This window comes from Pelodiscus sinensis, chromosome 1 (assembly GCF_052426305.1).
Source record: "Pelodiscus sinensis isolate ZL-2025 chromosome 1, ASM5242630v1, whole genome shotgun sequence".
NCBI lineage: Eukaryota > Metazoa > Chordata > Testudines > Trionychidae > Pelodiscus > Pelodiscus sinensis.
The window spans coordinates 120,648,340-120,663,569 of NC_143052.1; the positions used below are offsets into that span (position 1 = coordinate 120,648,340).

Here is a 15,230-nt window from a genome sequence, read left to right on the forward strand (position 1 = left end):
GCCAGGCTCCCCCAAGGATACCACAGGGAGAACCTGGAAATATTTGTTTGTCCACTTGTGTCCCCAGCAAGTCCCCAATTTTCTTTGTAACCAATAAACAAATAAACAAATAAATAAATAAATGAATTGACCACTCCCTATTGTTTGGTAAACTGACAGAAACAATATCCTCTGCCACTCATCACTGAGCTCTTCGAGAGACTTCACTTTGCTAAGATCTTTACCAAGCTGGGCCTCCAGCCATGCAGATTACAATCTGGCAGGCTGCTAATGGAGTGTGTGTGTGGGGAGGGGGGAGTTGCCGAGACCCCAGCAACAACCAGAGCTGGGGGCTCTTTAAATTGCTACTGGAGTGCTACGCAGGGGGCTCCAGACAGCACTAAGGGCTGGTGAGGCAAAGAGGCACCACACAGTGAACTCCGGGCAGCGCTGAAGGATGGCTGCTACAGCCCGGCCTTCAGTTGTGCCAACAGTCACCACAGGGCCCAAGGCAAGGCGTTGGGGGGGGGGGGGGGAAGGGCTGGCTCCATGCCTCCCGAAGGGGCAGGACCATGGGCAGATGGTATGGGGTCCAAGGCAGTCACCCTTTAGCATTGCCCAGATGGTTGTATGCTCCCCCCTCCCTCAAGCCCTCAAAGATACATCCGAATGGTCAATCAAAGGGGCCTGGGGCTCTGGTTGATACTCGGACTCTCAGGGCAATTACCTTCTGTGCCCCCTGTCTAGGGGCCTGCCCACCCTTCTGTCGAAGGACCCACCCCTTCTGGGAGAACAGAGCTGCCCCCGCAACCTTGCCCAAGGTCCCATAAGGCTGTTGGCCCCCAGTAATCCCGTCCATATTCAGGAAAGGGATCATTAAGGGTATGTCTACACTACCACCCTAGTTCGAACTAGGGTGGTAATGTAGGCAACCGGAGTTGCAAAGGAAGCCCGGGATTTGAATTTCCTGGGCTTCATTTGCATCTTGCCAGGCGCTGCCATTTTTAAATGTCTGCTAGTGCGGACTCCGTGCCGCGCGGCTACACGTGGCACGGACTAGGTAGTTCGGACTAGGCTTCCTAGTCCGAAATACCGTTACTCCTCGAGGAAGGCTAGTCCGAACTACCTAGTCTATGCCGCGTGTAGCCGCGCGGCACGGAGTCCGCACTAGCGGACATTTAAAAATGGCGGCGCCCGGCGAGATGCAAATGAAGCCCGGGAAATTCAAATCCCGGGCTTCATTTGCAACTCCGGTTGCCTACATTACCACCCTAGTTCGAACTAGGGTGGTAGTGTAGACATACCTTAAGAGACTGCCTTTCACACCTGATATGACAAGCTAATGATTCAGCCACTGAGCCAAATTCAGTGATGAATCCTGCTCACGTGTCACCTGCAGTATGTTGTGCATATATTATGACCACTAGAATCATAATTCACAAATTTAAAGGCCGGAAGGGATTATGTCATAAGTCAGAATACAGAATTTTTCTTAGTGTTCCTGCATCAAACCCAATAGCTAGAGGGTCTCTATTTTTGAAAGGCACCAAGAAAATAAAGTGCAGCTCTTCAACAGTGCACAAAAACACTGTGCATGAGTTTTGGACAGGAAGTGAGAAATACCATATAGGGGGAATAGTGATAGAAATGTAGCCGTGTTAGTCTGGGGTAGTTGAAGCAAAATGCAGGACAATGTAGCACTTTAAAGACTAACAAGATGGTTTATTAGATGATGAGCTTTCGTGGGCCAGACCCACTTCCTCAGATCAAACAGTGGAAGAAAGTAGTCACAACCATATATACCAAAGGATACAATTAAAAAAATGAACAAATATGAATAGGACAAATCACATTGCAGAACAGGAGGGGGATGCGGGGGGGGGGGGGGGAAGGAAGGAAGGTAAGTGTCTGTGAATTGATGATATTAGAGGTAGGGAGAGTGGGATGTTTGTGAGTTAATGGTATTAGAGGTGATAATTGGGGGAACTATCTTGGTAATGGGTGAGATAGTTCAAATGTTTGTTAAGTCCTTGTTGGCAAGTGTCGAATTTTAACATGAATGACCGTTCAGAGGATTCCCTTTCAAGTGCAGATGTAAAAGGTCTTTGTAGCAGAATGCAGGTGGTCAAGTCATTGAGAGAGTGTCCTTTCTGGTTAAAATGGCAAGAAACTGTTTTCTCTTTGTGATCTTGTCTGATATCTGTTTTGTGGGCATTAATCCTTTGGCGAAGTGTCTGAGATGTTTGTCCAATGTACATAGCAGACGGACACTTTCGGCACATGATATATAATCTATGGGAATGGCATGATTTATCTAGAAACTCTATCATACTTATGTGACAACCCAAGCCATGTGTGCTGATGGCTTATGTTTTACAGCACAGTTTTTAGTTACCCCGTGGAAGATGTAACTGAAAAATGCCCCCGTAAGACATCACAGATGGTTCTTGCCATGGACTGTTTGGCAGGCCTGCAGGAAAATTACACTGCAAAGTTAGCTCTCCACGGGACTTTGTACTAAGGCGCTAACGTCTGTGTGGTAATGCTTCATAATGACACCGTTTAAAAATGTTTGCTCTTATAAACCCAGTCGCAAACTGGCAGTGCAAAATTTCATGTCTGTGAAAATGAAGATGAATTAAAACAGCTGTCATTGAAACTGGAGTGCAGCATCACATGTTCACATATCGCTCTTGCTCCTGTCACATCCTTATATGGCCACTAGAGTGCACTGTTGTCAGCAAAATTATGTAAAACAAGTAAGCTGGAAATGTTTCTCACTGAGGGAGCAGGGAAATTGAAGGGAGAGAAGGAAACAGGGCTACAAGCCCCCGCACAGGTCCCAAACTCCAGCCCAATCCTACAAACATTTCCCAAAGGTTTCCTGCCTGCCTCCACATGAAGGGCTTCAAGAGGCCCACAGATTCTAGTTCCTCCTTCTCCTTTCTCTTCCCCCTTTCTGACAGGGTCTGGCAGCATCCTTCAGACGTGTCAACATGAAATACAATGTACAAACCTGCAGATCGCAGGGGGCCTTTCTTCCACCCTTCCACCTCCAAGTTTCTTTCTTTCTTTGGTCTCCAGGACATTTCTTCTGCTCTATGAATTCCTTTTCCCCCTTTTATTTTCTCTTCCATTTTTCACCCCCTTTCTCCTGGCTTTCTGTCACCCCTCATTTCTTTTTATCTCCAATCCCTTTCCATTCCCTCTTCACCAGGGCTCCCTGTCCTTTCTTGTGTATTTCAAGCTTTGCTCCATGCTTTGATACTCCCATTCCCTGCTCCTTCCCCATCAGACTCTACTGTGGTGTTCCCCCCTCACTTTCACTTGCCTTGGTAGCTGCCCCTCAGTCACCTTCCCCTCCATTCTTGGTCCCTGGATGGCCTTTCCTCTTTTCTTGCCCCACAGTTCATGGCTTGTCTTCTTCCATTTTTCCCTCAGCCAGGCTCACAGGCATCTTCCTCTTTCCCTCATCTGTTATGGGGTGAAGGAGCTGCTGATGGTTTGGGAACATTCTCTACTTTTTCCCCCTTCCAGCCCAGAGGGAAGCTGGCTTTCTTCCCTTTGTTCCTCCATGTAGCAAGGGGAACTGCTGAGAGACATGCACCTGCCTACACTATTGAAAAGCTTGACTGATACCATTTCTCTTGGCTGACTAGCCCCCAATCCCACTTACTAGCCCAACCATTAGGGAGGGGGGGGGGACATATTAATTAATTAAATAGCTTTTAATTAGGACAGGCCCCAAATTTAAAGTGAACCCAAGCAATGAGCTCAAGAATTGTCTTCTTTTGGGCCTTCTTAGACAGGCTCCATCTGTTTAGAGCTCTCCTGTTCTATTTAATCCCACATTCATAGTCAACGTGCCTGCACCTGCTAGCACTTGGCCAGCACTGATAGCCCAGAGTTCTGAGATTTGGAGGCTGGAGAAATCCCCTCAAAGCCAAACATTGAGGCTCTATTTTGCACACACCTAGGTGATGCAACAAACACAAGCATAACTCATGGAAAAGGCAGCTTTAAGCCAGAGCACAAAGCTAGAGGTATTGTGAACTGATCAGAGGACAAAAGAGCCTAGTGTAAACCAGAATATTATTACATGCAAAATTGTTTTAGCCAGGTAAGTCCCATGATAGCAGAGAGACGAGGTGGATGAGGTAATATCGTTTAGTGGACTAGCTTCTGTTGGTGAGAGACAAGCTTTTGAGCTACACAGAGCTCTCATCCAGTCTGGGCCTGAAGAAGGGATCTGGGTAGCTTGAAAGCACGGATCTCCCACCAACAGAAATTGGGCCAATAAAAAAGCTTACCACACACCTTGTCTCTTTAGTGTAAATTAGGCAGCCTCAGAACTGCTGTGTTCTATGCCATGTGTATTCCAAGAAAATTCCACCCAGGGGCAGTACTGCAACTCTCATACACTGCTGCAAATTGCACAGGCTGCTTGCTGGAAAGGGTGCCAAGGGTCAGGTGAAATTGCTGAGGTTGGGTACTTTTGGGAAGCATCTGGTGTTCAGCTTGTACTTCAGTCCAAGAGAGGAATCTGGGTATATTTGGACCATCTCAGTTTTCTTTGCTCTTCTCTGCATTACTGCATCCAGTACTTCCATGTACATCCCCCTCCCCCTGCCCCCCCTTGCTGCAGCATGCTAGTCCTGATGGGGATGGTGCCCTCTAGTGGCTTTTTGGGGCACTCACATCACAAAGTGCAGGAATCCACTAAAACCTACCCTTGTCTCCACTGGAACTACATTCCATGCGTGTTTTAGTGTGGTAAGCTACCAAACCACATTCTCTACCTTACCAACAATTACCAGGTTAAGCCACACCTCAGGTTGGCTTCAACCCTTTCAGGAAACGGATTACATTCTATTCAGGTTCTTGTGCCACACTCATTCCCCTGGTATCTTGGCATTTTCCGGGGAAGTCTGGTGCAACATGACCAGCATTGTATAGTATCTGCAAGTAACATTATTGTGTCATTTTAATATAATTGATTTTAAAAAATAACAGAGGTGGGCCAATGAGTTCAGCTTAAAAAATGGCCAGATTATTACATGGCTATCACACCTACTGTTCAAGGATACCAAAGTGCCTTACAAATCTGAAATATTCATTTACAAAATATAGACTCACAACTCTTTGGAGCAGGAGGTGCAGAATTCTCTGGCCAAAGGAAACTACAAAGGGAATTTTAAGTAGGCAAGATAAAATTCCTGCAAGTATGCCTCCTTTTAGTAAAACTTTGGGTAAGTTGGAAGTATCTTTTTATTTTTAACAGTAAGTAGGCCAGCTGCAAACTGGGGTGGCTCGGCACTGAAATCAACAGAGCTATCCTGATTTGCTGCAGCTGAGGATCTGTCCTGGCAGACTTGTTCCTGGAACTATTTCTACTCTAAACTGGCTGGATAGAATATCCTGATGGTTCATCAATTTGCAAGAAAACTGCTGTCAGGCCAGGCGCACATTCTGACAGCACTGACAAAAAAGAAAATTACTCTGCAGCTTGTTACCATACTTCACGTTATCCAAATTGTTTTGAAAAGCATTTCCCAGGCTCCTGTACTCAAAGAAACATTTAGGATTGTTTCCTGCCTCTTCCCCTCCCCCTTGGGAAGTGTCACTACTGCTTGCATTGTATTTTTCAGACCAATTTTCTTTCAGAATAAAAAGCAAACTGCAGTATTGATGACTGTAGGGGTGACAGAGATTAGAGATAGGGGAAAAGACCTGTGAGCTCATTCTTTCCATTCCCTTCCAGTGCATGACTGTTCCTTACACTCAGTGCTTTGACCTCTCTGGCTTGAAATGACTCATCGATAAAGTTTCCACCACTTCCTTTGGGAGATTATTCCACAGCCTAGTTGATTTCATTGTTAGGATGTTTTTCTTGATATTCAGCCTAAACGTTCCTCTGCTCAGTTTCCTCACTTACACTTACTTATGGCTAGACCCACCCTAAACATTTTCTTTTCCTCCTTGGGTCCATGTCATGTTTGTGCATATCAGGTAAAAGTGTAGACACATCACATTATCATTAGCAGAAATCAGGTAAAGGTTCTGTCAGGACACGGTCATCAGGAGAACTGAGGGAGGAAGTAATGTCACAGTAGTTACTTGTGTGTTTTGTGCACTCTCGGTTCTATCTACTGCTCACTATAGTTAATCAGGGTCTATCCAGTAACTTCAAAGGGTGCTGAAAAAAACAGCAAGCAAATGTCTGGTAGCACGTTATAAACTAACAAAACATGTAGATGGTATCATGAGCTTTTGTGGGCACAGCCCACTTTTTCAGATGCCCATAAAAGCTCATGATACCATCTACATGTTTTGTTAGTCTATAAAGTGCTACCAGACCATTTACTTGCTGGTTTTTTCTGTAAGGGTACGTCTACATTAGCCTCCTAGATCGATCTAGGGAGGCAAATGAGGGTGACCGGAATTGCAAATCAAGCCCAGGATTTAAATATCCTGAAAACTTGATTTGCATGTTCCCAGCCAGTCGCCATTTTAGAAATTGACTAGCCCGAAGTAACTGCCCGCGTCTACATGAGGCAGTGAAACGGGATTTCGGAATAAAGCCCCTAAATCAAATTAGGTGGTAAACCTCATTACACGAGTTGATTTAGGGCTTTATTCCGGAATCCCGTTTCACTGCCTACCCAGGAGCCAGCCAGGGACCATAGATAGCGGGTGCCCTCCTGGACTAGTGTGGAGATCATGGATCTCATTGAGGTTTGGGGGCAGGCCCCCAATGTTCACGATCTCTGCACTAGATGGAGGAAGGCAGCTGTCTATGGCTGCATAGCTGCCACCACGGGCAAGAAAGGCCACAGGCGCACCCAGGAGCAGGTGCACCTCAAGATAAAAGAGCTGCGGCAGGCGTACACCAGGGCCACTCGGGGTAGGAGCAGACACCTGCCACTATTTCACAACCCTGGACCGCATCAAGGCGGACGGTGCAGTCCGTGCCTCCCCGGGGGGCAGCAAGCCGGGACCGGAGGGCCCTGACCAGGCCTCGGAGGAGGAGCCGCCACACAAGCAGGACCTCCAAGCAGTCCCAGGAGAGGAGTCAGCAGGGTCGTCCGGGGAGGCCACACCATGTAAGTGTCATCACTGTCCCCTTCCCAGCAGGGTGGGGCGGGGAGGGAGACCAGGGACCGCGTGCATGGCCCTTGCTTACCACGCATCATGCAGCAACCTGTGCATGTGCGAGCACATGCCGTGCCACTCCTGGGCAGGTGGCTTCAGCTGCCTGCCACACAGGGGCCGTGGCCTGATAGCCACACGCGTGTGTGAAGAGCCCAGACATGCTCCTGACCCCAGGATGGGACACAGCAGGACGCCCTCCCTTCACAAGCCCCCTCTAACATCTCCCCCGCAATACACAGCATAAGCATAGCATAGGCCTGGGTGCGGTCTCAGTGCAGCTCCCACTCCTGGGGATAGCTGGACATGCCGACCATGGCCTCTGTGCAAGCACAGCGGCTCTGACGGTGCAGGGTACGGTTATCCTCACCTCGCAGAGGGGGGCTGGGCATCACCCACTGTGTCCCCAGGGAGAACTGACCACTTCCCTTCTTTCTCTATAGCCTCACCAGCTTTGCGTGCAGGGTGCACCACCCCGCCCAGAACATCCTCCCACACCCGAGGGCTCAGCAGGTCCACCCAAACACTGCAGGGGTACCGAGACCAGCAGCTGGGGGACCTGCAAGCCCTGCACCGCACCATGGAGCAGAGGGTGCAGGATGATCGGGAGTTCCGGCAGGAGCTTCTTGCCCAGGGTTGTGCCATCTGTAGACCCTGGTGAAGAGCGTGCTGTCTCGTACCACTCCAGCGCCTGCTGCCTCCCCAGCTCCCACTCCTCCTCCCCCTTTCGCCTCTCCCTCCTCAACCTCCACATCCTCCTCCTCAATCTCCACACCCCACACCTCAACCTCCACACCCTCCTCCCCATCCTCCTGGGGACATCGAGGCCTCCGCACCCGCCATGTTGGCCCGGCGAGACCCCCACCCCTGAGCCCTGAGCTTCCCCTCCCCCTTCTTCCCCTTGCTTCCCCCTTCCAGCTCCCTCCTCCCAGTTTTCCCCCTCTCCTCTCCCACCTCTTTTTCCCAGTCTCCCCATAATTTCATCCCCCCCCCCAAGTTTTGTTAAATAAAGAATTTATATTTTTAAAAATATGTGTATTTTATTTGACATCAGGAAGGGGGGTTAGGGAGAGGTACGTGGAAGGCAGGCAAGCAAGTAGGAACACCTGAGAATCGGCTGCCCGGGCGGTGGGGGGATGTCCCTTTAAGCACAGGCCTCAGATAGCCTCAGGCAACAGCCACACAAAGACACTCCTTACCTGATGCCCTAACCCTGACCTGACCTGACCTGGCTGGCCTTAACTCTGAATCAGAGTCCACTCAGTGTGGATGCGGTATTTCGAAATAGCAAAATGCTATTTTGAAATGCATTTTGTGTGTAGACGCGTTATTTTGAAATAGCTTATTTCGAATTAACTGTTTCGAAATAAGATATTTTGAAATAACACTGTAGCGTAGACATACCCTTGAGACTAACAAATATATATATATATAATATCATGAGCTTTTGTGGACAAAACCCACATAAGAACAGCACCAGCACCAGTGTTTCCTGGATCGGTCCCTTTGGTAGTAAGCATATGTATTTTATTGTAAAAAGTAGGAAGTTTTATGAGGAAAAGCAAAATAACTCCCACTCGATGAAATAACAACTGTTTTTAGAAATATTTTTCAAGCCATTATTTATGCAGAGTAATAATAATTACTGAACAATGAAGATTTTAACATTATGTTTATTGGGTTCCATAAAACAGTAATAATTTGATGGTCCAAAAAAGGATAGACAAACCAGATATTGAGAATACCGCATAATGAAAAGCACAGAGCAAGCGGATATTTTTCTTGTATCTTTTGAAGAATTATCAACATATCGGAGTGGCTCTTTCTGCACTACTGAAGCAGGTTCTCTGATGATCTGCTAAGCCATTTTGAAAAAAGGCCTAATAGTTGCAAAGGATTATAGGAAAACTTCATTGCTCCTACATCTTTTTTCTACCTACATTCATGCCTCAGTGCCTCAGTGTACAGGATCTGACCCTGAGAGGTGCTAAGCACCTGGGCTATGTCTACATTGCAGGCTTTTTGCGCAAGAATGGCTATTCTTGTGCAAAAACCTTGCGGAGTGTCTACACTGCACGCGTGTTCTTGCACAAGTACATTTACAGTAAGGCATCAGAACAGAGGGCTTCTTGCGCAAGAGTTATTCCTCTCCCCACGAGGAATAAGCCCTCTTGCTCAAGAAGGCAGGGTGGACAGGCAACTGGGGTTTCTTGCACAAGAAACCCCTATGGCTAAAATGGCTATCGGAGCTTTCTTGTGCAAGAGAGCATCTACACTGCCATGGATGCTCTTGCGCTCCCAGCATCTTCATGGCAAGGACAAACTCAGTGTTTAATGTTTACTAGGGGGCAACGCCCCATGCTCACCATGCTCACCAGTCCCTCTCTCTCTGGGGGTAGGTATCTGGCCGGGGGAGAGTGCAGGAGTGGGCTGGGGGCAGGGTGTCTGGTCAGGGGAAAGGTGGCAAGAGCTGGCTGAGGGTAGGTGTCTGGCCAGGAGGGAGGGCAAAAGAGCAGTGGAGCATGCAGGTGCAGGCTAGGAGTAGGTGTCTGGCCAGGGGGTGGGGCCAGGAGTAGGCTGGGGGTGCAGGGTCTTGGTGGAAGGGGTGAGTGAAGGGGTTGTGGTACAGGGTCTTGGCAGGGTAGTGAGTGAGGGGGCTGGAGGTGCAGGGTCTCAGGTAGGGGGTGTATGAGTGAGCGGGCTGGGGTGTGGGGTCTCGGCCACGGGTGTGTGTGTGTGACAGGGCTGGAGATGTGGGGAGGGGGAAGGGCATGTGACTCATGGCTCTCACCCCCCTGGAGCACTGGGAAGGAGGAAGGGGAGAGTCCACATAGCTCCTGCCCCCCAGAGCACCGGGGAAGAGGGAGGCCTCATGGCTCCAGCTACCTGGTAAGGGAGAAGAGGGAGGGTGTGTGACTCGTGGGCCCCCCCCAGAGGGGGAGGGGGCACAGTTCCTGGATCCCCAGAGGGAGGAGGGGCGCAGCTCCTGGCTCCTCCCCCGGGAGGGGGGAAGGGGCAGGCCACATGGCTCCCAGCCCTGACAGGAGGTGGGAGGGCACGGCTTGCAGCTCCCACCCTGCAGCACGAGGGTGGGGGGAGGAGGCGAAGTGGCAGAGAGGTTGAGGGTAGAAGGGATGGTGAAACACAGAGTGATGTGATGATGTCACTCTGTCGTCCTGCAGGAATTTTTTTTTATATAATGAGAGAGATAAGAGGCAATACGAAGAAATGTTAATTGGCCCAAAACAGCTGTTTCCTGATCAGCCGTGAACAATGAACCTATGAAGACAATTCGCTCTATGGAGCTGGGAGTCCTGGGACAGATCTGGCTCCCTGATAATGTATGGATTGATTGTTCTCTTCCAAACTTAAAACCGATGGGATTGAGCTCAAGAAGACATTTCCATGAGAATCAGTTCACATAGACCCTCCCCCACCCCCCATGTACTATCAGGAGAAAGAAGCTCTACATAATCTATAAGGAGAGAGAAGTTCTACAAAATCTGTTATCTTTCCGAGAATCTCCATAAAGTCAGATGGGATGATTAGTGTTCCCGTAAGTCATGAGGCACCAACTCCTCCCTCTAGTCAGTGAAAAACTTGCTGGGACATATCAGTCTACATAGAAATAACATTTAAATTCTGGCATCAGTCAACAGCCTCGCCTCCTCATTCCCTGAAGCAATGAGCCACGTTACTATTTTCGTTGCAGAGCATTAAGGGTTTCCCTGCCCCCGCACACACACTCATATTCATAGATCCCGTGTTAGATGTTAGAGACAATGGAGGGTGTAAAATGGGGATAGGGAACCTTTTCTGGGTCCGGGGCCACTGACCCACAGAAAAATCAGTTGAGGGTCACACACAAAAAAAACCCTCACTGACATGGCACCCGACTGAGAAGGAGAAAGATACTCCTCACATTTAGGCTTGCCAGATGCTTTCACCAAAAATCCCAAACATGGCTGGAAAAAAACTTGGTTGAGCAAAAAAAAAAAAAAAAAAAATCACACTGTGACGGACCGGGCCGTGTCTGGGCACAGCTGAGGGCGTCCGCTCAGAGCGAATTGCTCAACTTCGGGGCTCCTTACAGTCCCCAGACTGGTGACTTCTCCAAACAGGCCACAAACCAGTCCCACAGAGCGCTTCAGCTCCCTGCCTGAAGCCTCACGAGCAAAACCCCTCTGACACCCCAGCAATATCCGTGCCCCAGAGGGCCCTGGGCCTCATACACAGGTGGGGGGGGGGTCCTAGCACCCAATCCCACCTACCCCGAACAAGTTCTGTCCGGTCCCAAGAAACCAGCCACAGATCCCTGGTCAATTTACCCTCTGGACCTTACCCACAAATCACGCTGAGCCAATCCTTTAGCATCTAACAACTAAATGTTTATTACCTTGAGAAAGAAAAGCATGAGAGTAAGGTTGTTAAAGGAAAAGTACATTACATGCATCGAATCTCCCAGTTCTCAATGCAGGCTCTAGCAGAGATGTTACAGCTGCTGGTTTAAAAGTCCTTGTTGCACATCCTAGAATCAGGATGGGTCCACAGTTCTTCTGGGCTCTTCGATCCCTGCACTGCTGCCTCTGGGATGAAGTGCTAAGCTGAAGAACAAGATGGCATCTCCCACATGGCCTATTTATCCCTCCGTCCTGGTCTCTTCTTGGCTACAGCAGGTCACCTCCTTATTCCTCTGTGTTCACTGCTGGTAGCCGTTAGGTATGAGTCACCACTCATTCTTTAGGTGTATCCTTGGCCCATTGAGTGCCATTGTCCCACAGGGCCTCACTGATTAGCATGTCCATAGGCCGGGCTCTGCCCAATGCTCAGCCACATGCAGAGAAATATTCAGTATCTACACAGATTACAGACTCCTAATTATACACACAGACATTATACCATCACATGATTAGCGTACATGGGATTAACAGACAGTAAGCTTCTATTCAACACCCCACATGGCCCCCTTTTATACCATTTTTGGGGCCGACATCCCCACCTATGGGTGCATCAGTGATCTGGCTGCTCCCCTCAAAATCCAGTAACGTGACACACACCAAAAACAAAAAAAGGTTGCTGCACTCCTCCCCTGCCACCTCACTCCTCCTGCCCCCACTAGAGGTGGCAGGGGAAGAATGTCCCGCCGGCCTTCCGTCCAAGAAAAACAGAAAATACCGGACATTTTACATGTCCAATATTTTCTGGTTTTTTTTAAACTGGACAGGGGCCAGGAATAATGGACTGTCCAGGCAAAAACCGGACACCTGGCAACCCTACTCACATTTCCCTCAAACAGCAGAGCCTGGGAGGCCCAGCCTAGTAGATTCTGTGTGCTCGAGCCCCATGGTGAAGCAGCAGGGGGGGCCGGAGCGCCAGCACAGGTTCACCAATGCAGGGAGGGGCCCTGAGCCTCAGGGACCGAATCCAGGCAAGCCGGGGGCGGCATCTGGTGCCCAAGCCTGTGGTTCCCTACCCCTGGTGTAAAAGAAGCCTGGTTTGGCAGACTGAAGGTGTAAGGTGAATTGGCAAAGTACTTCTGTAGAGCAGAACCAGTGGGTGCAGGGGAACCTATGTACATCACTCCACCCTTAGGCTGCAAAAGAAAAACAAGATGTCTGGTAAGTTTTATAGGTAGAGTAAGTGCATAAAGCATTAAACCATTACCCTCTAAATTGCCCTTATTTAATTTTTCTTTCCCCTTAATGACTGAAGTGCTCATGAATGGGGCAGGAAACTGAAACCTTAGGTAGCCACAGATCAGATAAAGTAGCAATGCAAATATCTGCCATGCCTCAATCCTGACCAAAAGAGATTATTCAACTGTCCATTCAGTTGCAGGTTCACAAGGGAGCCAGTAGACAGGATGGCGTGGGTTCTGTGCACATTTGTTCACTAGGAACTGGACTAAGAAATAGGATAAATCTTAGTCATTACCAATTCTGTGAGCCATCCAGTACCTCCCCTTGCTTCTTTCTTATAAAAGTAGAAGGCCACCATCTCAAAAGGCATCAGGCAAAATAATAATAATATATTATTATATTAGTGTGTGACAAAAGTTGGTGGCCATTTTAGACATCTTAGAGAAACCTCATTTTCAGAAATGCCCATCTTTTGAAAACAAGACCCCTCTGAAATGTCTCAAGATGAGCCCTCAAACACAGAAGCATCCAAAAATCACTAGTAGTCACTTTTGAAAATTATGAATGTTTCAAAAATTAAAATGAACTGAACCAAAGAAGCATGTTTAAATGTACCAATACATTAAACTCTAACAAGATTGTATGCCAAATTAATTCATTGTTTTCCATACTAAAACTGGAAGGGGAACTGTACCCACAGATTTTCACCAAGAAGGCTGATACCATCATGATCTTGTAATCTGTAACTTAATTCCAGCTTCTAGGCAGTATGCAAATGTCATTCAAGTGGCTGAGAAGCATTCTTTGATTATTGCTTTAAATAATTATATGGACATTGTAAAACAATTTCACTGAAACAGGTGTGAAGTCACTACACTGATGATTCTAATGCTAGCAAACTTGCTGGGTGTAGGTTATAGAGCCTTGATTCAAACCCTAGTGCATGTACTACACACACAGACCAACTCCAGCTCTCCGCTATTTACTTAAGGTATACTGTAAGAAACACTGATTTTTCACAGCTGAAAAAATCTTGCTCACAAATCCCTATTTTGTACATGCCGAGATGGGATCTGAATCTAGGATGGCTGCTGTGACTGCCTAGGGAAAAGGAATAAGAGGAATAAGAAAGAAATTGTATTTTGAAACGCGGTGATCTAGCCCAGGTCTACACTAGAGAGTTATTTCAAAATAACCCCCCTTATTTCAAAATACTAAGCAGAGCATCCACACAACCAAGCCGGCTATTTCAAAACAAGTATTTCCTCTGGGAATAACACTAATTTTGAAATAGTTATTCTGAAATAGCGGTAGTGTGGATGCTCTGCTACTGCAAATTTAAAGTAGCTACTCTCCAGAGTAATTTGAAGTAATTACTCCCCAGTGCTTCCTGGAGCTCTACCTCAAGGTAGCACATCCACAATAAAGCAGCCTGCTTCGGACTAATTTCAAGGCTCCCCAGTAGTGGGGACACACTATTTTGATTTTGCTATTTCAGGAGTTATTTCATATTTAGTTATTTTGAAATTATTTTCCAGTGTAGACATGCCTCTAATGGTTAGAGAAATGAGTAGGTGTCAAGTGGAATGCTGAATGCTATACCTGGTGCTGCGGCCACTGATTTGCTGTGTGGTCTTGGGAAAATAGCACGATTTATCTGTGCCTCAGTTTAATAATATCTAATTCATAAGGGGGTTTATGAGGCTAATTGTTAATTAATCTTGTTCCAGTGCTCGGAGATCTTCATATGAAAGGGACAACAAATTATCATTATAATCCAGTCCTCATGTCTGGTTATGTTTATGATCAACTTCCTACAAGGATTTTAAAGCAAAAACCCACAAAACTACTCGTTGGCAGGAATCTTGGCATAGAGCTAGTCTCTTATGATTCCTTTTGAGTATAGAGTATTTTTTAGCTACAAACACACCTGTAAAATTGTGACAGACCAGGCCATGTCTGGGCACAGCTAAGGGCGTGCTCAGGGCGAATTGCTCAAATCCGGGGCTCCTTACAGCCCCCAGACTGGTGACCTCTCCACACAGGCCACAAACCAGTCCCACCGAACGCTTCAGCAGCCTGCCTGAAGCCTCATGAGCAAAACCCCTCCGACACCCCAGCAATATCCGTGCCCCACGTGGGGGGTCCTAGCACCCAATCCCACCTACCCCGAACAAGTTCTGTCCGGTTCCAAGAAACCAGCCACAGATCCCTGGTCAATTTACCCTCTGGATCTTACCCACAAATCACGCTGGGCCAGTCCTTTAGAATCTATATCTAAAGGTTTATTATCCCAAGAAAGAAAAACATGAGAGTAAGGTTGTTAACCCATCCTCCTGAAAGTTCGGTGTAAGACCGTGTGGGCATGTTGGGTAATGTTGTATTACAACCCCAAAGCATGTATGAGGTTTGTGAGGAGGGTACAGGTAACTCTGGGAAGCTTTCTGGGGCTAGTCAATCTTA

The 15,230-nt window shown here is 47.8% G+C and overlaps 1 protein-coding gene across 1 annotated transcript in view; it reads right to left on the reverse strand.

Moving 5' to 3' along the window:
* Positions 1-11,501: 11,501 nt before the first annotated feature.
* LMNTD1 (lamin tail domain containing 1) overlaps positions 11,502-15,230 on the reverse strand; it is a 267,606-nt gene continuing 263,877 nt past the window's right edge. The window contains exon 14 of the mRNA XM_075898606.2: positions 11,502-12,721. Coding sequence (XP_075754721.2) covers positions 12,512-12,721 — 210 coding nt within the window. The 3' untranslated portion in view covers positions 11,502-12,511. The remainder of the gene's footprint in view (positions 12,722-15,230) is intronic.